The sequence below is a fragment of the Mercenaria mercenaria genome, chromosome 15, assembly GCF_021730395.1.
Source record: "Mercenaria mercenaria strain notata chromosome 15, MADL_Memer_1, whole genome shotgun sequence".
NCBI classification, from domain to species: Eukaryota; Metazoa; Mollusca; class Bivalvia; order Venerida; family Veneridae; genus Mercenaria; species Mercenaria mercenaria.
Window position 1 is genome coordinate 73,736,726 of NC_069375.1, and position 26,725 is coordinate 73,763,450.

Consider the following 26,725-nt stretch of genomic DNA (forward strand, 5'->3'; position numbering starts at 1 on the left):
AGGATCGCGAGTGTGATCCCCGGGCGAGGCTTTTCTTCTCCGTGACGATTTGATAGTGGGTATTGTGACTATAATCATTCGTCCTTCATCTCATAATCATGTGGGGAAGTTGACAACTACTTGCGGAGAACAGGTTTTTACTGGTACGGAATCCAGGAAGTCTGGTTAAGTTAATTGTCCGTTAAGTACTGTTGGAAAACGCCGTTAAAACGCAAAACAAAACAAATCACAATCAACCTACAATGAATTATTAAAAACAATTTTAAGATGACGCGTCTTTCGATATTTTACATATTCTTAAACACAAATATAGCTTAGCTATTGTGTTTTAAAAATGGTTATATAGGGATTTCATCTTTTCTTCATAAAATAAATATTTCACACCGGAAATGACATGTCAGTGACATTAATTGACTCAACATACATTTATTTATGAAACTTCGTACGGCGATGAAACGGAATATTTTGAAATTGATGAAACAATTCTGAGTTGTTGAGTTACTATTTTTCATACGTCATAAAAGAAGAAGTATAGAAACACATGTTTATAACTTTATCATAGACATACAGTAAAAGAATAATTGACTAAATTAATTATAGAAATAATGCGGTTAAATAGTTTAAAATATTTTAACTCGCGGCTAAAAATATAAAATCTAAATATGGTTTGCAACTCACCATCAAAGAATAGTAATATCTGTCGTTTTTGACAGAAAAAAAGTTTTACAGGATTTGTTGGGAATCGAACTCGCATACCACTGACACTAGATCTAGGCATAAACCGTCGTGCGTACCGACTGCGTCACTGAGTCTTGTATACAAACTACGTCATAATTTTTACATAAAAGAATTATCTTCATGTGTCTACTAGTTGCGGTGTGCATGAGTTATCTTTCTTGTCTCTATAACATTTATGTAAACAATAACAATTTTCTTTTTAATTACACTTTATTCTTTCTTTTAAAATGTCGCTTAAACAAAATCAACTTGACTATAATCCCGAAATACAGTTCAAGTAGATCTAAAACATGTAACTTATCATTAAAATGTCTAGATCTACTTTCAGTTTCACTTTTGCATAAAACTCGTCTCTAAACATTTAATTTTCTTATAAAAACAACTCTTGGTTATCAGTTTCATAATTAGAACAAAACTCCCGCATATCTGTTTGATGCTCGGTTGCTTAGAGATGAGCACGTTATCCTGTTTCCTGCAAAGAAAAATGAGGCTAAAAATTGCGAAAAAAATGGAAATTCAATATGAGCCGGACCAAGTGTCAAGCTGATTTTTTCTGAAAATGTATATTTTAGTCACCTTATTTTCTCAGCAAAACTTCAGCTTGACACCAGCTCCGGCTCGCAATGAAATTCGAGCATGTAGTGTGTAAATCGCATGTAAAAACGGTAAAAGTCACGGACCTCGAGTATTTTAAAGGTCTGAGTCGTACAAATAACTTAGTTTTGAAGTTTTTAAAAGTCATAGTTTTAACGATTATGATCTTCTTTTTTGATTTAGACAGTTAAAATTTCAATTATAGAGTTTTCATATTCTAATTATTTAGGGGGCCATTTCGCATATCTTATCATATCCCGTCCTTTCGCCCTAATTTCATCAAGGTTATCATTCTGACAAAATTTCATGAGGATCATTTGAAAAATACAGCCTCTATCGCATAAACAAAGTTTTTCTTTGATTTGACCTAGTGATCTAGTTTTCGAACTCGGCCTAGATTTCATCAAAGTAAATATTCTGACCAAAATTCATGAAGATCAATTGAAAAATACAGCCTCTATCGCATACATAAGGTTTTTACTTGATTTGACCTAGTGACCTAGTTTTTTACCCTACATGTCCCATTTTCGAACTCGACCTAGGCTAGATTTCATCAAGGTTATCATTCTGACCAAAATTCATGAAGACTAACTGAAAAATACAGCCTCTATTGCATACACAAGGTTTTCTTTGATCTGACCTAGTGACCTAGTTTTTGACCCAGATGACCCATTTTTGAACTTGGCCTAGATTTCATTAAGGCAATCATTCTTACCAAATTCCATGAAGATCTGTTGAAATATACAGCCTCTATCGCATACACAAGCTAAATGTTGCCAGACAGACAGACAGACGCTGGATATCGAGCGATCACAAAAACTCACCTGAGCATTGCTCAGGTGAGCTAAAAAGGAAATTGACCTATAAAGGGCCACGACCCTTCTGAAAATCATCGATCCAGAAAATACCAATGACATGCACAACAAACCTTGGCAATGATGACTCTTGTGAAGTTTGGTGTAAATCCATCCAGTGTTGTTGTAAGAGTTCCATGGACAACCTTTGTGACAAGACGGGCGGGAGCATGATATCAATATGCCTCCTGTACTACATTAGGGAGACATAATTCCTATTCATTTCAACTTCAAAATTTTAAACTCTTGACTTCATAACTGTCTTTTTAAATATTTGTAATTTTTTTTTTGTATCTCATGCTTTGCAATATTCTGTGTAATTAATAACTGGATGAATATTGAACTGATGGAAATACAGCTTCCAGCAGATTGATTCAAGCATTTACTGTCAATATCTATTTTCGAACTCTATTTAGAAAAGACTGATTTCATATGTTTTTACTTACACTGAAACCTTTCTTGACTTGCGTAACTTCTTCTCCTCTCTCACAATATTTATATAGCCTTTCTTTGGTAGTTTTGGTCTCTTTGCCAGCTAAAATATTCACTAGAGTTGTCTAACCTTTGTCCTAAAATATAAGACATCTTATTATATAATAAAGATTTTCCAAAAAGGGTCGTGTGCAAGAAGTTTTTAATGATAATTCTATTATAATTATATTTACTTAAAGCAACCAAATTAATACTACCAATCTAGTCAGAAGTGGTCGTTTTGTCAATACTGGTTGACACTGGTAATTAAACTGCTAATTGAACTGAACTTCATTATTTTGTAGAAAGTGTTTCATAGACTGTAGCAGTTAAGTTTTTGATTTGCAAGTGATAAATCTACATTTAATTATGTTTACTGGTATATAATGATAATGAAAAATTGCTGTAAGCAACCGGACCCTTTCATGGAAGTGGTTTATTTGTGTTTTGATATCAAGTGTCATATTGCCTAATGATCAACACCATGTCTCACAATATACAATAGATTATATATGTTTCAGGCCTGTCTATGACCCTTTCTAGTCACTAATTAGCTATCATGTGAATTGATGAGGTGCTTGAACATGGTAACTTATCTAAAATAAATTAGTTATGCAATCAAAGTATTCAAATGACCGGTATTGACCACTATATGTGTTGATCAGGGATACTGTGTAGGACCAAAATTTGAATTGACTTATTCTAATTAATTCAAAATTAAGGATATTGTAAGAAAATAAAAGCATTGAATAAACTAGTATTGACCACTGACCAGTCCAAGTATATTGTCCAGAACTGAGCCTGACCAGGACACATTGCCAAAGACCAAAACTGAATCGACCACTATTGACCACTATACTTTTTAATGAATAAAATTTTATACTATTCAAATTGCTTTACTGTTTTTACATTACAGTTACAGCCTGTTCTAATCTGTGAATGTGCATTATGTAAAAGTGTTGAATAAACAAGTATTGACCATGTAACTAGCACCAAAGTATTGAATCGACCAGTATTGACCAGTATTGACCGGTTTTAACCAGTACTGACCGCCAGCCTGGTCAATACTCATATTGACTGGCTTTTTGCCAACACTGCCGTTAAGAGTGACCTTGACCTTGAAGCAAGCCATCCATAAGATGTGCCCTGCATGTCGTCTCGATATGGTATACATTTGTGCCAAGTTTGAAAACCGTAAGAGGGAATCGACACGCCCAAAGACACCCAAGGACACGAAATTTGACTTGGATACAGATTTCATCGAGCGTGAGATCCCAAAGACATTCCCAAGAGCCGACGTGAAATCGGGGGCGGGACGACACATCGTCTTTGCCACCGACCAGCAACTTCAACTTCTCTCCAATGCCAAGACGTGGTACATAGACGGAACATTCAAGATCGTGACAAAGCCGTTCTACCAGCTAGTCTCCATCCACGCGTTCATCAAATCCGACGGTAACATGAAACAACTGCCTCTCTGCTTCGCCCTCATGTCTGGCAAGAAGTCCAAGGACTACAAAAAGGTAAAAATACTATTAGTTATAATTATACATAAACTACCGTCATACCGTCTTTACTAAGCTCTGAAATAATTCAAATAATAATAATATGTTCATTACATAGTACCTGTTAAATAAATTCAAGTTATAACGTTTTTCTTTGTTTGTTCTTAAATAATCATTTTTTTCTGTATTTACAGCACGAGTACGAGCAGAATGGCAGCGTTTATAATCTCCTACGAAAAGTCTTCGCGCTGCCGTTCCTACCAGCCGACGACATCGCCGATGCCTTCCAGAAACTGAGCGAAAAGGTCGACGCTTCCGCCGTCCGTCTCACAGCGTACTTTAATTATGTCAGAGAAACTTGGATCACCAACACAATGTGGCCATTTCCATCCATATCGGTCTACGGGCGCAGCATACGGACAAACAATGACGTGGAAGGATGGCACAATAGAATCAGGAAAAGGCAGTGTTTATGTATATATGTTTATAATATAATAATTCTCAAACCACTTAGTTTGTATATATTATATCATGAATTTGTATTTGTATATCATGTTATGTGTCCATTGATAGAAAATAAAGGTCTGTCTTACATTTCATAAACGTTTCGTGTAAATATTCTTGTTCTATGTGTTTGTAAATAATATATGATTGTTCCGTTTCAGGTAATCATCTCATGGTTGCATTTAATTGACATTTCTAAACTCGATTTCGTTGTTTAGATATTCATAAATGATAAAAATCTTGTCTTAGTCTTTGTAAATATGATTGCTGTTTCATGATTTCATAATTACGTATAACTTGATATATCTAAAAGTTTCGATTTCGTTGTTTAGATGTATTCATTAATGTTTTTATGTAAATTTAATTTCTTTAAAATTTTGTTCCATGGTACATATGTTGATATTATACAGTTCCGTGAATCGTTTAAAATGTGATCCGTTATGATTGTTATGTAAATAATAATAAATAAAAATAAGATTGATTGAAATAAACCTTTTTCTTTTCTTCGCTTAACAATCTAGTGAGTTGTGATCCAAGATAAAAAAAATCCAAATATGCTCATTATCTACTCTTATTTCAAAGTACGTGGTCCGAATCAGTTAAAATACATACACAGCCAAAATATATGCACATTATGAACTTTATTTCAAAGTATGTGGTCCGAATCGGCCAACAAATATGCTTATTATCTACTCTTATTACGTGGTCCAAATCAGCCAAAATATATGTACATTATGTACTCTTCTTACTCTTTATTTCAAAGTATGTGGTCCGAATCGGCCAACAAATATGCTTATTATCTACTCTTATTACGTGGTCCGAATCAGCCAAAATATATGCACATTATTTACTTTATTTCAAAGTATGTGGTCCGAATCGGCCAACAAATATGCTTATTATCTACTGTTATTTTTAAAATACGTGGTCCGAATCAGCCAAAATATATGCACAATTATGTACTATTATTTCAAAGTATGTGGTCCGAATCAGCCAGATTATTTGGTCCGAATCAGCCAAATATTTGGTCCGAATCAGCCTGGTCCGAATCAGCCATGGTCCGAATCAGCCTGTTTCCCACTGGAGAGCCATCCATAATCTAAGTAGATTTCTAAATGCAGAATAATTCAATTAATTCCAAGCCAGCGGCTACGATTATTTCAAAGTTATGTACCTCGACAGTACCACTACTGCCATTTCTACAACAATTTTACAACACAGAGATTACACACGTGACGGTAGCGCCCTCTCTTATGCTATTGTCAGTCTTGACGGGTGATAACTCGTGTTTACCACTTTAGTCGTTCGTTTTCTTTTCAGTTGTTTCAGTCATGGGCGGCTCCAGCTGAGTATAATACCACAGGCACTGGTCCGCTAATTCATTATTTTAGTAATCAAAAATCCCCCTCTTTTCACATATAATCGCTTTAAGCTGTATTGTTATGTATAAAGTTTCTTGTATCTTGATAGGGTAGATCATAGGCGTAACCAGAATTTCTTGGAGAGGGGTGCGAGTACTAGCGGTGAAAGACTATTTGGGGTAGGTGTGGGAAGGGGGTTTCACCCTCCCGCTGTTGGGGTATGTGGGGCCTCCCCCAGAACATTTTTACATCAAGATTCGTGCGATTAAGCTTGCTGATTGGTAGTTATGTGGCTCATTTTGAACATTCTGTAAGAAAGACACAACATTTTTAAGAAGAAATATTTGACAGATGAGATATGCATAAAAAGTCACTTTCGATATACGTAATGCTCTGATCTTTCTAAAGAATCATATTGTATGATAGGCTACACAAAGAATGATAATATGTATATATACACAGCTGGGAATATTTGGCAAGTAAAGCCAAGTTCATATTTGGCCCGCGATCCGTCTGCGGAGCCCATCTATATAGAATGCCCGTATCCTCCTTCCCGTGCAGAAGGCTGCAGTGCGATGTTTGCACGGATTCACGGGAACTGCAGCCTCTACGATTTTGTCTAGAGAAAAGTTGTACAAATGAGAAAATTCGGAAGCCCGTAGCTCGTAAATGTGTCGCAGATGGCACCGCACAATCCCACACGGGTATCTTTCGGAGGCCTTGCGCTGACCGTGCAGCCAACACACGATATTTCGTGGACACGGTGCCCTAAAGATATCGTACGGAGATTGTAGACTTGTGGGACTTTCGCACAGTGCTCGCACTGCTACCGCTGGGTTGCCGCTTGCTGCCCGTGCGGTACCCGTGAAATCGCACGGATATTAAGCAATCATCGTGCGGCAACCCTACAGCGGCCGCATCATTGCTGAAAAACATTTTTCAGATAGTAATAGATATTGGCCATCTCCAACATGTTTTCATTATTTGTTTCATCAAAAAAAATGAGAGTACTATTGAGACTCGGAACGGCATACCTGCGGGTGTAGTTGAGGTAGGTCAGGAGAAGGATCAGGCAATGATTACAAGCCTGGTCTACCTTGATGAGCAGCAGGCCTGACAGAGGCACAGGACGAGCATGGTGTGCGTGAAGCCATTGCGGCTGAGATGGGTGACCCTGGGACACTACGACACACTAAGTGCAGGAGCTGATGTGGGCATCACATGGAGACGTCTAAGCTTATCTCAGAATCGAGCCACTCATGTTTCGTGAGATGGTGGACAGAGAGACAACCAGAATTTCTAAGCACCGAGACTGTCGTGTAAACTTGTACCTTCGCTACATCTACTCCGCGCAGCCTATGCATGCATGGAAGCAGTACGGTGCAGGGACACTTGCGGAGACTTCACGGCAACTGCACTAAAATTGTACGATTTCCAAATAATCTCCGCTCAGCATCCGTACGGATTTCTCCCGACCTTTCCCTAGAGCCTGTACAAAAATGGCACGATGCTCGTATACATATAATGTGAACATATACACAGTGGCTCGTAGCCACGATTCCCCAAAACTGCAAGAAAAATCATGACGAGAAAGTTGGTTACTTATTCCTTATCCCTAATTCCTTTTTTGAATAAGGGAGAAGTAACTAAGTACATTTGTTACTTATTCCTTATTCAAATGCGAATAATTAACAAGCAAATTGATACCAGGTAAAGTCTCATCTCCTACAAAACGTGTTCTGAGCACATCTCATATCTATTTCGCTAAGAGATGATATAAGTCGAATAAGGAATAATTAAATGGATTCATTTTGTTACTTATTCCTTATTCAAACGCGAATAAGTAACAGACAAATTAATGCCATATAAAGTCTCATCTCGTTCACCATATCTTCAACATGATTTAATTACTCACTATTAGGCCTACAAAACGCGTTGTGAACGCAAGTCATATTGTTTTCGCCGACAAATGATAAAAGTCGAATAAGGAATAAGTAACTGGTTTCCATGTGTTACTTATTCCTTATTCAAACGCGAATAAGTAACAGACAAATTAATACCATATAAAGTCACACAATGTTAACCATTTATTCAACATGAATTGAATATATACTCACTGTAAGACCTACAAAACGTGTTCTGAACACATGTCAATTCTTCTTCGCCGAAAAAAAAGATATAGATCGAATAAGGAATAAGTAACTGGTTTCATTTTGTTACATAAATGAAACCAGTTACAATAAATCTGAATTTTTTTCTGAAAATATCCAATCGGATTTTTTTCCAGCTTTTTAAATGGGATTTTTTATTTACCATAGTATGGATGTCAAACCAAGACAAAAAGATAGTTAAACACAAAAGTAACACAGATATGCCTTTAAATTTGTTATAAAAAAATTATCGTTTTCCGCCCGGAAAAAAATCCAGCCCGTCAAAATATTGGAAAAATGTCCGATTGGATTTTCAAAAATTCCAATCGGACGCCATATATCCGATTGGAAATTGGAAAAATCCAATTGGCCAAATTTTTTAAATCAATTTTTTTGTACATAAGGAAATTAATAATAATGCAAAACTATATCATTTATTGCTCCTTGGCCCCTAAACTACCATCCAAGCTAAAACAGAAGCTTCTAAGTCACTCAGAAATGGTAGTGAAGTTTGCCAAAATCCTGGTTTTGCAAAGATATCCTGGTGGCTGTTACAGGTCGCTCAACACGACAAAAACGAAAATGTTGCAGGTTCGGTTTGATTGTGCCCGTTCATAGACGGTAGTGAAAATGCATGCTACCGTCCACACCCTCTAGCCCCGGGTTGAGCAGAACTCAACATTTACACATGTCAAAAGTACAGTATTCAAACGGCGGTGAACATGGAACATTCAATGATGCACGTGTTGAGGCGTGTAATTACATGTTATGTGACATGTTATACACATTTAATATATAGAACAAAACAAATGTCATAGCTGAGGCCCTAAAACGTGGAGAATTGTTTAATATCAATTTAAGGATGACAATATTTTAGTGTGAATATTATATCACTCAGGTAAATAAAACTTATTTTAGTATTTGATTACATCAAAACATTATTTAATCATTCTTTACATTTTGAAGTATATTAAGGGTTCACAAATACAAATATACTGTTATTCATAAATCGAGTTGTACTTATACTGTACATAGGGTACCGATAGGTCGATTTCCCTATGAATATTATTATAAGGCATTCAAAAGAGAAGCTAAAGAGGTGATTGTTTTGTGTTTTTCTAATTTAAATTCCGGTAAAACGTATTATACAAAACATAATCTTATATGTTTTACAAAACAATTAATTGCTTCTAGTTAAAACATACCACCATTCTAATGCTTTATTAATAACAAAAAAAAATGAAATGTGAATTAAATGTGTTGTTGCATTTATCACTACTATTTTTATACTATATTCAATGATACTAATTTATTTATATTTTAATCAGATTTCAAGTTTTAGAATCAGTCTAAATTCAATTTTTTTGAAATGAGCACTGGTATTATATGATAGATTAATCTTTGCACGGTTTGAACCAACGACCTTCTTATTAATTTGAGAACACTTTTACCAGTAGACGGTCTCTCCGACTGAACCCGTCCACAAAGTTACAACTATAAACATTTTTTATTTTTATCTGCAGACACTCCAAGTACGTAAACTGTTACATATAAAACTTTGTTACAGATAAAAATATCATACATAAATAAAACAAGAAGCGTTGAATAAACGCTTGATGCTTCCAGTGGCAATATGTCGATACAAAACAACCTAAGTCCAAATCGAGGACAAGTTCAAGGTTAAACTGAGGTCAAGTGATGTCTGAAGATGAGGATTGGTCACAGGTTACATCTGCATTAATATCAAAACAAGGAAGAATATCCAACAGGGTCCAAAATGAGGTCACCGTCAAGGTCAAACTGAGGTGATGTCTGAAGATGAAGAATGGTCACAGGTTACATCTGCATTAGTATCAAGTCATTCTAGTAAAGGGTATTGATGCTAGACGAAACGGTTACATTTGGTTAACCAAGAGATGGCCCATATAAAGCAAACGAAGTCCAAAATGAGGTCAATGTCAAGGTAAACTGAGGTCAGGTGATGTCTGAAGATGAGGAATGGTCACAGGTTACATCTGCATTAGTATAAAGTCATTCTAGTAAGAGGTATTGATGCTAGACGAAACGGTCCCATTTGGCTAACCTGGTACGGACGGACGAACGGACGTTCTAACGAAACGGTATTTATGTGACACCCCCATTGTTCTCTCTATTGTTCTATCAGTCACATAAAAAGAAAAAAGTCACATAAACAGAACGGAATGAATGACATCAAAGAGAATGAAGTCACTTAACCATCATTTCGCGGGCACGGACGGACAGGACAATCACTATATGCCTCCCGCATCAGTAGATGCCGGGGGCATAAAAAGTCATACCAAATATATTTAGATGTAAATCTTTGAAGGTAATATTAATCGATTAGTTTATTAACAATGACTCCTTAAAATATACTGAGCTACAGTTATCTTACATATTAAGTCTTTTGACAAATAACTAAATAGTGTTTTTTCTTTCTTAGGTTCCAAATCGGTCTACGTAATAATATCATGTATCTAATAAAATAATGAACATTCAGATCATTGCACTTGTGGGTCAGAGTTGCATCTCGGTATAACCGATGGATCTTATTCAACACGGGTAAAATAACTATTGCAGGCTGCCCTAGTTATAATCATAATTGATATGTATTCTTTGTCTAATATTTTTGATTTTTTTTTCACATTTTTGACTAATTTGATAAACTCATTATGCCAATACTTAATTATTCGTCTGAGGTATGGGGTTTTAACAAAGGTACAGCTGTTGAGAAAATTCATTTAATTTTTTGCAAACGACAAGCTGGTGTTAAAATTAGCACACAAAACTGTTTTGTGTATGATGACTTAGGTAGATTACCCTTATTGTTAAAAGACAAAAAGATATATTAAACTATTGGATGAAGATAGGCAATACTTCTGATAACAAATATATTAATGGTATTTATAAATTATTGAAAAGAGAGTCAGATTTAGGAAAAGCAAACTAGGTTTCCAATGTTAAGACTCTATTGTCTACTTCTGGGTTTTATGATATATGGATAAGCCAAGGTGATTGTAATATATAATTTCGAGCAAAGAATAAAAGACATATACATACAGAATTTGAATACAAAATTAGAAGAGTCCTCAGGGGCACTGTTTTATCGTAATATTGCTAGTTTTGAGTTCGAAACGTACCTTAATATTGTCAATGTTTATAAATACAGAGTTGCTTTAACCAAACTTCGATTATCTTCACATAGGTTAGAAGTGGAAACTGGACGCTGGAAAAGGCCTAGTACAATTTTCAATGAACGTAAATGCAATATACATGTATGTAATATCCTTGAAGATGAATACCATTTCGTATGTAAATGTGAATGTGAACTTTACAAATATCGAAGAAAACAATACATTAAACCTTATTTTAGAATTCATCCATATTTTGATAAATTAATAGACTTAACTAATAACAAGTGAATACAGTATTTCCAAGATCGTTAGCTGTTGTTCTGTTTCTGTTCGCCATCTGACCTGCATGTCATACTAGTATTTATTGTACATGTTAACATAATTTGTAAAATGTTCATAGGTCGGAAATGGCTTATTACGGAAATAAATGTTCTCAATATGTTCTCTAATACAGTGTTAGGAATATCTCTCAGTAGCGCAATTATAAGTCCTAAAATAATTGCTTGTTAGGGTAATGCCCCAAGAATGTTTCGTTAACTTACAAAAGCTAAAAGAAAGGTTATGATAAGGTTACCTGAAACAAGCAAATTTGATGTTAGGCGTAACAACCCTTTATATTTTAACTAAAATTGTAATAGTTTTGCCATTATTTCACTCTATAGCACACATGTCTTCAAAATGTTTAAGTACACAGGATTTGCTTGGTACATTAGTATCTGCTTTTGTATGTATTCTTGCATGGGTGTCTACGTTGTTGTAGTTTGCGTTGTGGTGCGGCTGTTTTTGAGGAGCGTTCCCTTGTGTGTTAGTCCTTGTTCAAGCTTTCCCTTTCGGGTTCCTCCCCCACCCCCGGCCCCGTTTCGCCCCTTGTCATTTTCTTCCCCTTTATCAATATTTAGCTTATATTAATATGTACTTGTTGGATGTTGAAGCAACCCGTCTGAAATATTTTTCCATTACAGTTTCTTTTTGTTGTGGGCCTACTATGTAAATGCGTGGCTCTGGGGCTGTGTTTTTGGTGCTCTGTGCTTCAGAGAAAACTACCCTTACCTATTATCTTTTGTAGTTACATTGACGAGTTTCCTCCAACTTACAGCAGCTAACAATGAAGTGTATTACGTAATTAAAACCAAATACCATTGTCTTGTCCATTTCCAGTTGACAGGATTAGCAATACAAATGTATGCTATTAATGCATGTCTACAACCTGCTTGATACAATGTTATTTACTACATACGTTTACATCTATCAGGGGGTGCTTCATTACGTCTAATTGCTTAAGAAAATATATTCTCTGGCTTCATTTTGATATGTTTTGCATGATAGAACAAACTATCCCGGCAGCTGTCATGTGCGCTTCTTTTTACGCAGCCTAACCATAAATAAAGATATCCTATGTCTTGCAAACGTATTGAGACAGAATCACAGCCAAATAATGCATTATAAAGAATATTAGCTTTAAGTCTACGTTCTTTGATGGGTCTTGTCTTGCTGGATTATGTCCCTGCATTTATGCAAAAAACGCCTTATGTACTAGAACTGTTTGGAGCGGCCAAAATGAAGCTATAGCTAATAAATAGCAAATTATTTTACTATAGAAAATAACAGTGTGTATCAGTGTTGGTTGCTCGTAACATTATCCCTTTGTAGTTTTGATTTCATGCATCTGCATCTGCGGCAAACAAAGGTGTACCTTGTACAGATTTCTTGTTGGTGCTTAATAAGTGCTGGATGTATCATTATGTATATTTACCTTTGCAGGCACTAGCATGTAGAGACCCTTTGTTTATGATACTGCTTCATCGCATACCAGTTAGTGCACCACATGTAACTTCACACGTTTGGAACAATACAAGGTTATGTAATAAACAAAGATATCAAGCTGTAAGTCAGTTAAAGGTGCCAGAAAAACTCTAGTTGCTAAAGGAAAGTGAGGATAAGAAAACATCTAAACTATTTGATGTTCACATTTGTAATATTTCCACAGAACAATTTATTTATTAAGCCATGGTTTGGGAGGATCAATATGGTTTGAACATAACTAAATAGCTGGCATTCTTTATTATAGGTAAAATGCTTAACCCATTTTATGTGTCAGTAGCTTAAATTTTCTTCAAGGATATTGTCAGGGCTGTAAGAAAACATCTAAAGAAAATTCGGGGTTATGTATTTCAGTCAAACTAACTAACAACAAAATCAGCTAAAATGATACCCCAAATTGTATTGGTGGTGAATGACCTACCATTCCATAATAAATCTGTCATGCTATCATATTATCGTGAAAATGTTTCCTATATGTCAAGGATAGATCTGTTTAGTGATTTCAGCAAAAATAAACGCAAAAAATAAAGACGAATAAAAAAACTCTACAGAGCAAAGAAAGAGGACTCTTTGAATCCGCCAATTTGCGGCTACCATGATTTTTTCCGTGCCAGTTTCCTATAAAGTGTCAGTATACCTTAATTGTGACCATTGCATTGCTTATTTCTGTTGAATCTGTATTGACCAGTAATAACACTTGAATTTCATTCCTATGTACGCTTCATAGAGCTAACTAAATTCCAGTGCAATAACACAGTCCTGTAAACAAAATATAAATTTGTCAAACAAATGTTTTACAGAAGTACTGGGAAACCTATTACAATTCTTAGAAATCTATTGAGCATGTTGAAAAGGTGTAAATATAAGTTTCTTTTATTTTTTTGGTCTTTGGCTGGGTCATTTGATTTGAAAGCATTATTATGTCATAAACTGTTATGTAACAACTATAGTTTTCACTCAGTTTTATTAACGTTTCGGCCTTATTTTTTGTTTGTTTTGGGGTTAACGCCGTTTTACAACAGTATTTCAGTCATATAACGACAGGAAGTTAACATAACCAGGTAAAATGTACGTATAAAGGGAAGTAATTACAAAAAAGTTACTCTACACAAATGTATTAGTATCGGAACAAGTAGAATTTGACAATATGTATTTGCAACACACAATTATGCGTTAAAGGCAGAAAAAATGACATGGTATATGAAAGAAATACATATTAAGAACATATTAATGGGTAGCAACAACAATCAACTAAAATTAATATAAAAACGCTTACTTAAAACCAATATACCTCCGAAAAAATCAATGTTACTTAAGCATCAATTCAAATGAGTTTATTTATATTCTCTCCAAAGAACCCCAAGTTTTGCTTTCGTGTTAAGTCCATTTGGCGCCTATGTCTGCAACTCGTGGATCCACTCAAGCTCCTTGATCTGTCGGTAGTATTTATTGTTTTCCTTCATGTGTTCTAACACCGACAGCCCGACATCATCTATGCTATGACCAGGCATATTGAAATGTTCTGCCACTGGTTTCGTACGTTTCAGTCGTATGTCCGCTTCATGTTCTCGCAATCTCTCCTTCAGCGATCTTGACGTTTCACCAATATACACAATGTTATCGCACTGGATACAGTTTATCCCATATACCAGGTTCCATGCCTGACAGGTTTGAGTTCGCTCTATCTGTGCCGCTATAGTCTCGTCATTATTGTACCTCCCTTTGTCTATCATTTCGCATACCACGCACCTTCCGTTACAACTTAGTTTCAAATCGCCCGTTAGGCATTGCTTCATTACCTTGTTTGTCTTTCAATGTACCAACAGTCAGAAATGTTCGTGTCCCTGCGCATGCCATGAATATACTACCACTTTAGATTTCATACAGTTTGCCGGGTTTATGCGATGAATATAGCCAGTCTATCCCTCTAATCCGTGACATTCCGTGCAAAGCATGGTTGTAAATTATCTAAATACATGTACACTGCCGACTAGCGTACAAATTAAACCAATTACAGCTAATGCGGTCTCAATCAAATCGAGTCTGCAATATTTACTACTTTTTTTGTCCTCTTTGCTGTCGAGGGATCTGTTTTTCAGATTTTGTTAATATATTATGTTGTTATTAAGTGATTAAATATATATCTTTTTCAAGAATTTTACAAAAGCGGTTGACCATTTTAGGTTTTTATTTAATAATAACATCCTTACATCCTTTAACGATGTTTCAGCAAATAACTTTTTATTTACACTACAGTATGTTCTTTGATTTTAATGCCCCCGAAGGTGGTCCTATTAAAATCGTATTGTCTGTCCGTCCGACCGTAACTTTGTAAATTCTTGTCCGGGTTGTAATTCTGTCATCCGTGAAGGAATTTTGAAATAGTTTGGCATAAATGTTAACCTTAATGACACGACGTTTCATGTATAATACTCAGACCCTATCTACAAGGTCAAATTCACAGTTAGAAGTCAAACATAAATATGGTCTGTTTCGTGTCCGGATCGTAACTTTACCATTCATCAAGAGGTTTTAAAAGTATTTAGCATAAATGTTTACCAAAATGAGACAATATGTCAAGGGCAAGACCCAGAACCCTAGCTCCAAGGTCAAGGTCAGACTTAGTGTTCAAATGTTTACAGGGTCATTTTTTTTGTGTCCGACCCATATATCTGCCATCTATGGAGGGATTTTGAAATATCTTGGCATAAATGGTAACCATAATCAGACAGTATATCACGCGCAAGACCCAGTTAGAAGTCATAGCTTAATAAGATCTTTACGTGTCCGGTATATAACTCTGTTATCCATGAGGGGATTTATAAACAACTTGGCATAAATGTTTTCCATAAGGAGGCAATGTGTTACGCGCAAGACCTAGACCCCTAGCTCCAAGATCAAGTTTACACTTAGAAGTCAAGTGAAAGGTTAAAAGGGTCTGTTTTATATCCGGTTCGTAACTCTGTCATTAATTAAGAAATTTCGAAATTAATTAGCATAAATATTCCCCGATAACGAGAAAACGTGTCATCCATAACAACTAGCCCACAGGCTCCAAGGTCAATGTCACATTTAGAGGTTAACGGTTTACATCGTGTGTTTCTTGTCCGTTCCACAACTCTTCCATCGTTGAATACATGTCAAAATTACATGGCATACTAGTAAACGTTCCCTATATTGAAATGACCTGTCAGACGCAAGTCCAAGACCATTAGCTTCAAAGTAAAAGTCAAACTTAAAAGTCAAAAGTTAACATATATGTTTCTTGTCTGTTCAATAACTCGGCCATTCATCAAATATTACTTGTCGCAATTTTTTCCTATGAAGAGTTAGTGTGACACGCTCAAGACCCAGACCCTAGCTACAAGGTCAAGGTTACCTTCAGAGAAATTTTTTATCTGGTCGAAAAATGTGTCATACCTAAACTATTGTTTAACGCCGTTTTTCAACAGTATTTCAGTCATGTAACGTCGGGCAGTTAACCTACCCAGTGTTCCTGGATTCTGTACCAGTAAAAACCTGTTCTCCGCAAGTAATTGCCAACTTCCCCACATGAATCAGAGGTGGGGGACTAATGATTTCAGACACAATGTCGTTTATCAAATAGTCACGGAGAACATACGCCCGACGATCGAACTCGCGACCCCGCGATCCGAGCTAAGCGGGCGGGTCATACCTAAACTATTCTAGCATATTTTGCGCGTCGAAATGTATCGTTCTTGGACACACCTCGGAGGCGTTTGTCACTAACAGTGCCAGCTTTTGTTTGAGCTTCAATTCTAACTTTGAGAGTTATATATATTTGTAATTTTCCCTATAGAATGTCAAGGTCAGTATTGGCTATTGTCAAGTTACCTTAAAGACACACCACAAACTAACTGTAAACTTTTGTATTTCCATGATGCAATCAGAATAAAGTACATCTCCTATTACGTTATACTTAGGATCTGAAGACGTGCTATTGATAGCCTCATTCTGACGACCATTCCGCTAGCCAATCAGAAGGCTTACTTACAACATTTTGCAAGAATAAAAAACTATATTTAGACTGGGTTTTTGATATTTACAGATTTTTATGACGTAAAGTGTAAGATAGCCGGTTAGCTCAGTCTATAGAACACTTGCTCTGTAAGCGAGGGGTCCCGGGTTCGAGTCCCTGACTGCCTGTACTTTCTCTGTAAGCGAGGGGTCCCGGGTTCGAGCCCCTGACTGGTTGTACATCTTTCTTAATCTTTGACATTCGAACAAGTCGTCTGATTGGTTAAAATAAACAAGAGGGCCAAAATGGCCCTATATCGCTCACCTGTTATCATTGCACTTAAGGACAAGAAGGTCAAAAAATCATAATCAAGATCAATTAAAAGAATTATGAGAAAATATAGTTCAAAGTTACTTCAAACAAAATTATTTTCAAATCAGGCCAGTAGTTTCAGGCCAGTACTTTCATGCCCGAAGGATAACATCAGAGGAGGATAGGAGCAAAATTTTAACTGATGAAACCCAATGGAAAGGAACAACAAAGGGAAGAAATTAAAAACAAGATCTATCAAACGAATCATGAGAAAATATAGTTGAAATTTTCTTAAAGGTACAGATATGTCAAAATACACTTATAAATTGGAGGTACCATCCATGTTGTACCACAGGAAAGTGGTCTCGGTTTTTCCCTATGGCCAGTAATAAAAAAGTTACTAAATAAGCTATTTATAGAAACATAAAAGGGAAGTAATTAAAAAATATATTGTAAGTGAACAAAAGGGTCTACCAAATAAAAAGCTGCTATTGTGCTGACAAAGTCAAAATAGCTAATTTTGGCCCTTTCAGGGGCCATAACTCTGGAACCCAAAAAGGGATCTGGCCAGTTCAAGAAAGGAACCAAGATCTTATGATGACAGAAGTTTTTGTGCAAGTTTGATTAAATTCAAATCATAAATGAAGCTGCTATTGTGCAGACAAGGTCAAAATAGCTAATTCTGGCCCTATCAGGGGCCATGACTCTGGAACCCATAATGGAATATGGCCAGTTCAAGAAAGGAATCAAGATCTTGTGGTGATACCAATTGTGTTTAAGTTTGGTTATAATCAAATCATAAAGGAAGCTGCTATTGCACAGACAAGGTCAAAATAGGTAATTTTGGCCCTTTCAGGGACCATAACTCTGAAACCCATTATGAGATCTGGCTTGTTCAAGAAAGAAAACGAGATCTTATGGTAACACAAGTTTTGTGCAAGTTTGATTAAATTCAAATCATAAATGAAGTTACTATTGTGCAGACAAGGTCAAAATAGCTAATTTTGGCCCTTTCAGGGGACATAACTCTGGAACCCATAACGGAATCTGGCCAGTTTAAGAAAGGAACCAAGATCTTATGGTGGTACATGTTGTGTGCAAGTTTGGCAAAAATAAAATCATAAATAAAGTTGCTATTGTGCAGACAAAGTCAAAATAGCTAATTTTGGCACTTTCAGGGGCCATGACTCTGGAACCCATAATGGGATCTGGCCAGTTCAAGAAAGGAACCAAGATCTTATGGTGATACAAGTTGTGTGCAAGTTTGGTTAAAATAAAGTCATAAATGAAACCACTATCGTGCAGATAAGAAATTGTGAACGGACGGACGACGGACGAAGGGCGATCACAAAAGCAGAAGCCATTTCTATTCAGATTTGTATTTGTTTTTTTGCTAATTGTTTCTGGAACTTCATTCACTTGCCTCTTATCAATTAATTATTTACCAATATGTTGCTTGTCAACGTGGGTGGTACGTAAGGCAAAACTTACGAAATAGAACATGTCCTAATCTATAAGTCAAGACTTAAGATTTACGAAATTAAGGAATAGATCATACACTCGATAATATTTGGCTGTACATCTTGAATTTAATTGGTGTTGTATAACAAAAATCTACCGTCTGTAGAGGGCTTATTCAAGTACTTACACTTACCTACTTGTCTGCTAATTCGCTAAATATTTGGTTACTAACGTGCGCACGTGCAATTTACGGGTTGATTGATACGCCAAATAATTATCTTGTCAAAAGAAAAAAGGCATGCGATAACGAATGTGGATACCTTTATACGAATGAACGCGTAGTAAACCTTACATTTATTAGAAAATGTCATTTATAATTTTCCCCGTTACGGTCCAAATATGCACAGGCTTAGTCCTAATGATTTTTATTATTATTTTATTTTTGTTAGACTTTCACGGTAATTTTATATATGTTGTAATTTTGACATTCCATTTGGTTTTTGAAATACATAATATCTAACCCATACACGTGATCTAAGCCCTATTATTGTCATTAGATAAGATTTATTTTCAACTTTCAAAATACTTTAACATTCCATTTTTAAGTTCTTTTGAAGCACTGCCAAATCATTTGCAAAGAAAACAAAGCAAGTTCATCGGCTTTTACTAAGTCCTTCTGATTTAGATTGAACAGACTGAGATGTTCTGCTATATATACATGGACACGCGTTTTAAAGTATTGAAATTTGCAAATTTGACACAATTAATAGAAGCAATTTTTATCTATTTCATTTGCCGTTTATACATGTTCGCATAACGAAATACTAGACTGTTAACTGTTTATCTCAAAATCGTATGATGGCCTCTTCTTGTCCTTTTTAGATAGTTTTCCTGTTTCGTTAAATTCTTGCCTCGTTCTGCCGACTCCAACGTAACGTCATACTGAGAAATGTAACATTTATATCTATATAGCAAATATGTTTCATGTAACCCTCATAGTAATTTATGTTGTTTTTCAAGTAGAATGTGGAGATATTTAAAACATATATGCGTGACCGATCTGTTGTTTAATTAAAACAACACAACTGTCATAAATAGAATGAATTTGGTTTGTCCGATATCATCACCATGTCCAACAATATCCCAATCAACGTTATCTTATACTCGTATAAAACTTCCATCTGGTGGTCACTCACTATATTGAGATTACTAAGTCTGCTGAGATCAAATACTATGTAATAATATTAATTTCTTTCTTCATACTAAGAGATATTTTCTCAGAAAGCCATTTTTTCTCGCTAGGCTCATCTCAACGCTAGAGACAGAAGCAAGAGATATTGCAGAGAGGATTGATTTTATGGTCAAGTGCTTTACATTTGATGAATCTAACGACTGATGTCAGTCTATGTCACTGGTTATACCATAAACTAAAATCATAATGTATGGCAATCACAGCTTCTCATTCACTGATCCAAAGCTTCGGAACTCCCTCCCCGTCAAGATCAAGGAAACTCATAAGCTAACTGCTTTCAAAAGCCTGCTAAACCCACGTTTTTGTACAACGAGAAAAGTAGAAACTTCACAGGTCGCTCAACACGACAAAAACAAAAATGTTGCAGGCTCGGTTTGATTGAGTCTGTTTATGGACGGTACTGGAAATGCATGCTACCGTCCACGCCGTCTAGCCCCGGGTTGAGCAGAACTCAACATTAACACATGCTAAAAGTAAAAAAGCAATTTAGAGACATCCACAGATGTAATCAAACGGTGGTGAACATGAAACCTTCAATGATACACGTGTTTAGGCGTGTAATTCCATGAAGAGCGGCGTTTGGTCCCCAGATAAAGTAAAGTGTTTGCCCCAAACGAGAAAACAATTGGCAGAACTAAACCAACTGGAATTTAGAAAGGGGATCTGAGGTTATGGAGCCTGCGCATCACAGGAACTGTCAAAAGACAAAATTAAAAAGCAGGCACCATATCCAAGGGGTGATTAAACAATACCCAAGACTTTGAAAGCGGGAGTATTGGAACCACCCAGACCGAAATGGTGATGTTGAGAAACTAAACAGTACCACTAACACAACATAAAAGTCGTGCAAAACGATCTGAGAAATATAACAGCCCTGATTGAATAAAGCCCTCAACAGACGGTAGGTTGTTGTTGTACAACACCAATTAAATTTAAGATGTACAGCCGAATATTATCACGTGTACGATGCTATTCCTTGATTTTGTAAATCTTAAGTCTTGACTTACAGATTAGGACATGTTCTATTTTACGTACCACCCACTTTGACAACAAGAAATTGGTAAATAATTAGTTGATAAGAGGCAAGTGAATGAAATTCCAGAAACAATTGCCCAAAAAATAAACACAAACAAATCTGAATATGAAATGGCTTCCAATGCATAATGGAAGAAGGATGACACTGAAAAGTTAAATGATTTGAGCCGCGCCATGAGAAAATCAAATTGTACATCTTTGAGATAATTAGTGTTGTATAACTAGAACCTACAGACGGTAGGTTTTTGTTGTACAACACCAATAACACCAATTAAATGTAAGATGTACAGTCAAATATTATCGTGTGTACGATGCTATTCCTTGATTTCGTAAATCTTAAATCTTGCCTTATGACCCAACTGTTTTGAGACACACCGCATGTCTGGTGTTCAACCCTTTTACAGTTGGACGCTACGCTTTCCTCTTTGATTGTGTCTGACGGATCAGGTGGAGGACTCTATGATTAGTAGTTCTTAAATCCCACCAGGACTGAGCTATTTTGATTTCTGTCCTCTGGCCTGTTTCGTCGGGCCCTTAAGGGTGTTTTCCTTGTTGCTCTGTCTTCTGCAAAGGCATTGAGTACATGCGTATTAGGTTCTTAACGGCTGTCATTTTGATCTGTTGCCTTTGCGTGTGTTAGGATTTCACCTGGCAGGGATTATTTTTATTTACACTGTCTTGTAACTTTGGAACATGGTGGGGGTAAGAGTGAGGTTAGGTGCACCATAAACCGGTTTAATCTCCCCAGTGGTGGTTTTGCCACTGACCGTTCCAAGGCGGTGCCCCACTGTGTTCTTATATTTGTTTGTGTTGTCCTTTGGTGTTTTGTTTTCTGTGTTGTGTGCGAGGGTTGTTCATGTGTGTCTTTGGGGAGGCTGCGTGTTTTGAACGTGGCTTTCCCTGTTGGATATTCTTCCTTGTTTTTTACAGATTAAGCCCTCGACAGACGGTAGGTTTTTGTTGTACAACACCAATTAAATGTAAGATGTACAGTCAAATATTATTATGTGTACGATGCTTTTCCTTGATTTCGTAAATCTTAAGATTAAGCCCTCAACAGACGGTAAGATTTTGTTGTACAACACCAATTAAATAAAAGATGTACAGCCAAATATTGTTATGTGTACGACATTTGTCATAAGTCCTGACTTACAGATTAAGACATGTTCTATTTCGTAAGTTTTGCCTTACGTACCACCCACGTTGACAAGCAACAAACCGTCGCCTGCTTCTTATAGTGCTCTATCTCCATTTTTTGAAAAAATGAGATTTTTACATCATTTTGTTTGTCTCGCCGAGCTCTATCGTTCTGGAGCAAGAAAACGTAACATTTGACGTCATAGAGAAAGATCCTGCGTAATACTTTGCTCCATGTCCTCTGTTTGAATGTAACTGTAACGATTAAAGTACTCTATCTCCAGGACATAAAGCACTGTAATGTTTAAAATTATTCTGACCAATCATACACATAAACTAACATCATGTGATCATCATTAGACTGTGTAAAGGAGTGCTCTATCTCCATTTAACTTTCTCCAGAATTGCTCTAACTCCATTTTAACCAATAGAATGCACAGTTACATGCATGTGATCACAACAAAATATGGCGAATAGGCATAGTTGTAGCATGTTTGAAATATACTTATAATGCACTTCATGCATAGGTGAGATTGCTTATACAGGTTATTTTATCATTTTATTACTTATACATACACATAGCATTGTCAATTAAGCTGTAGGCAAGAAAATACATGCAATATTTGCAACAGACCTGTATTGATGTGTATTTCGGATAGAAACTATGTTCGTCATTCTGAAGCTGTATCTTAAGAAATACCACTGAATATAACAACGGTATTTGCAAACATATTTCCGAGAAGCAAATTTGTCATAGTAAGTTATTGTCTATTAAGAGCAGTAGAAATATAACCAAAAACAGAACATAATTATTTTGCTTTAAAAAGTTACAGTAAGGCGCCGACTAATTTTCTTGTTGATCACATTTTTTAGCTATGCAATTTTTTCTGAATGCAGTATTCGTAAGACAACAAGAACTGGCAGTACAATATCCCTACTTCCAGACGCAAAAACCCTATCGTTAATCTTGCAACCCTTGATAACAGAGAAAATTGAAAATTAAATACTTAAAAAACAATGACAAATATCAAACAAGGAATGCAATGCTGAAATTCAACTCACTAAATGAAAGTACGTACATGAAGAAACCGTGAGGAATATAAAAAAACCGATTGTGTTTGTGAGAGAGAAAATAGATATATGTGTTTCTTAGAATTTTAAGTAGTCAATACTTATTACCAAGGGTTGGTGTGAATCAAAATCAATGCCACAAAACTATTAAAGTATCACATGATGTAACTGTACCAAATATGAACATGTGTGCTGTGACTGCAAATGTTTAGTTGCAAAATAAATGCTATGAATTCTTATGATACTCAGTATTAACTTGAAATGTATGATACCAGATTTGAGAACGACATGCAGAAACTAAATGGAATATATACAATAAGATTAGTATGAAAGGTATGACCGGGACATATTATTTGCGATTTAATATCTTTGAGCCTTAATTTAATTGTCAGAATGTGAAAAGTTAACAAGATGCCTAAATGGGCCTAAGTCCTTCCAACTGACGAAAAGCCTTCACTATCTGACTTTGCTTTTAACTAGGTTTGGTGAAAATCCTTTAACCTGTTCATTATTTTTTATTATCATTTTGCTGTCACGCACCAAAGCACATAACCATCGAAAAAATCATCTAATTTAAATGTTATTTCTTTTTCACATAACATGGTAAATGACCTTATAATGATGCTCCGGACAAGGTTTTATGAAGACCCATTCAGGAGTTAGAGAGGAATTTAGTAAAAGGTATCTCTATTTTGCAACTCTAGCAGCCCTAAAAGAGGCCACACTAACTGAATGAATTAGTTAAAGGACCTAATAAAAGTTTGATGAAGATCCATCAAGAGGTTGAGAAGTAGTCATTTATAGGCATTTGTAGCTTTAGGTCTAGTAGACCCTTAGAGGGCCATGCGCACCCCTATCCCAACCCACAATTAAAAAAATGGTGCTACGGACCGAGAATGATAACAGTCAATTGAGTGGTTCGTTAGAAGTCGTCATTAAAGGTATTTTTTTTTATTTTAGCCCTAGAATGAGCAAACAGTCTCCGTTAACTTTGAATAGAATTGAGAGAGAGCCCTCTAATGATGCCACCGGCCATCTCTGAGGATGATCCGTCCAGCGATTCATGACCAGAAAGTTTTCTATTTGTAGCTCTAGTTGCCCCTAAGAGGGGCAAATTGCCCTTAATCAACAATTTGAGAAAAGATCTTATACTGGTCTCCAGTTCAAGTTTGGTGAATATCCATCAAATGGTTCATGAGTAGTCGTTTAAAGGTATTTCTATTTTGAACTCTAGCAGCCCCTGAAAAGGACCTAGTGCCCCTAACAGAACAATTTTGGTGAAGATTCTTATAATGATGCTACAAATCAAGTTCGAAGGAGATCCATTGTGTGGTTCATGAAATAAAATCATTTAAGGGAATTTCTAACTTAAGCTCCGGTAACCCCTGAAAGGGGCCAATCGTCCCCAACTGAACCAGTTTGGGAGAGGATGTTATGATAATGCTACAGACTATGTTTGATAAAGATCCATCAAGCGGTTCATGAGAAGTTTCTTAAATGTTTTTCCTATATTTTTTTTTGCTCTAGCTGGCAGTAGCTGCCCTTAAAGGGGTACAATCCACCTATACTAATAGCTAAAAAGAGACATGAATATAACATTGATTGTGTTGTGTAAAAGAGAACTGGTATGACTGACAAGTACAGTTACATGCAAAAATTGAACATAATATAAAAACTGTCGTTTTGTGAAAGAATAGTTATTACTGAGACAATGTCATTAGGTGTTGTTATACTATAATGCTTAGTATAATGTCAAACTTAATGCCAACTAATAACAAAACACGGAAAAACTTACTCAGCGTAATGAAAAGCTAATTGTATTTGGCAAAATAGAATAGTTACGACTAAAAAAGATTTTAGATCTTTGTTCATTGCTGACACTAATTATTGCGGTTACTGAGTGATTAAACTTCAAAATATTTCTGTTGTTGTTTAACATAATACTACGATATGGTTTACGAATACCCATCTGCAAATAAGTAGGACCGATGTGCCTAGTTTAATAGCCAATTATGTCTATAGCGTAGCAGTTCAGTTAACCCTGCACAATACGGACAGCATGGTAAGACCATTGGCAAATCAGTCCAAATCTTCTGACTTTGAACACCTGCCTCTCACCACTGTTTGAAAATTCTCTTTTTCATGTGAGGAAGCCATCCAGTTGACACGAAGAAAGTCATATACCCAGTTATCCGCGCGTGCCAAAAATAATGCAGCTAAAGTCCTCCTCCTCAAAGAAAATCTTGAAGGTTGCAATATGGCCTATGATATTGTGTCAGTTTGATGATACTAAAACCAGATCCAATCCTCCTTTAATTTCAAAATGTGTACAGTGACTGTCATTACTGTTTAAGAGCTCTCGCACTATTTTCAATATACAATTATAATAAATATCATCTTGCTCTATGTCCAATTTTGTAAATTCACAGTGCTCTATCTCCCGATAGAGCAATACACCTTTAACATTTTTTTCTATTTTTGTCAAATTTGCTCTATCTGAAAAGCGAAAAATGTATAAATGCAGAAAAGTAAAAACGAAATGTATTTAAAAGCATTTACAGTCTGAAAGAACTAAGCGCAAGGAACAAGTAGATATATCTATCATCATTTTCGCCCAGAAATAAAGAAACTAGACGAGAGTTAAACTTTGGAAGCGATTTTCGCCACGTTTAAAAAATGGTAGATAGAGCATCGTTCCACTCACGCGACGAAACAGGTAAATTAGTAGTTTATAATGAGGCAAGTGAATGAAATTCCAGAAATAATTGCCCAAAAATAAACACAAATCTGAGTATAAAATGGCTTCCAATGCATGATCGAAAAAAGATGACACTGAAAAGTTAAATTTTTTGAGCCGCGCCATGAGAAAACCAACAAAGCGTGTTTCGGACCAGCAACCGCGCTGTCTGGTCCATGCTGTTCGCTAAAGGGTTTCTCTAATTGCAATAGACTTTGAAAGAAAACATCATGGATCCTGACCAGACTGCGTGGATGCACATGCTGGTCTGGACCCATGCTGGTCGTAAAGCCACTATGTTGGTTTCCTCATGGTGTGGCTCATTTGTGTCATGCGTAATGAAATTTATGGGACATAAAAAGGTGAATATTATTTTTTTATTATTAATGGTTACATTCTTTTCAGTACCTGATGCACTATGTTTACTGAGTAAATCTCTGTAATTTATATGGGAGTGGAGTACTGTCTGAATGTGAAAAATGTACGATTTTAAAATTGTACATCTTTGAGATAATTAGTGTTGTACAACTAGAAACTACCGTCTGTTGAGACCTTTAGTTCACACATAAAACAGCGTGACACAGTATTTTATCC

The 26,725-nt window shown here is 35.9% G+C and overlaps 1 protein-coding gene across 1 annotated transcript; it reads left to right on the forward strand.

Annotated features, from left to right (window-relative positions):
- Positions 1-3,820: 3,820 nt before the first annotated feature.
- On the forward strand, positions 3,821-5,100 carry LOC128548830 (uncharacterized). The gene is made up of 2 exons (XM_053524337.1): positions 3,821-4,180; positions 4,357-5,100. The coding sequence occupies exons 1-2, from the start codon at positions 3,821-3,823 to the stop codon at positions 4,762-4,764; spliced, it is 768 nt and encodes a 255-aa protein (XP_053380312.1). The 3' UTR covers positions 4,765-5,100.
- Positions 5,101-26,725: the final 21,625 nt, after the last annotated feature.

Excerpts from the sequence above, each read along its gene's own strand:
- LOC128548830 (XM_053524337.1), top strand. The coding sequence starts at position 3,821 with ATGGTATACATTTGTGCCAAGTTTGAAAACCGTAAGAGGGAATCGACA. Across the intron at positions 4,181-4,356 it reads AGTCCAAGGACTACAAAAAG|CACGAGTACGAGCAGAATGG; the intron begins GTAAAAATACTA and ends CTGTATTTACAG.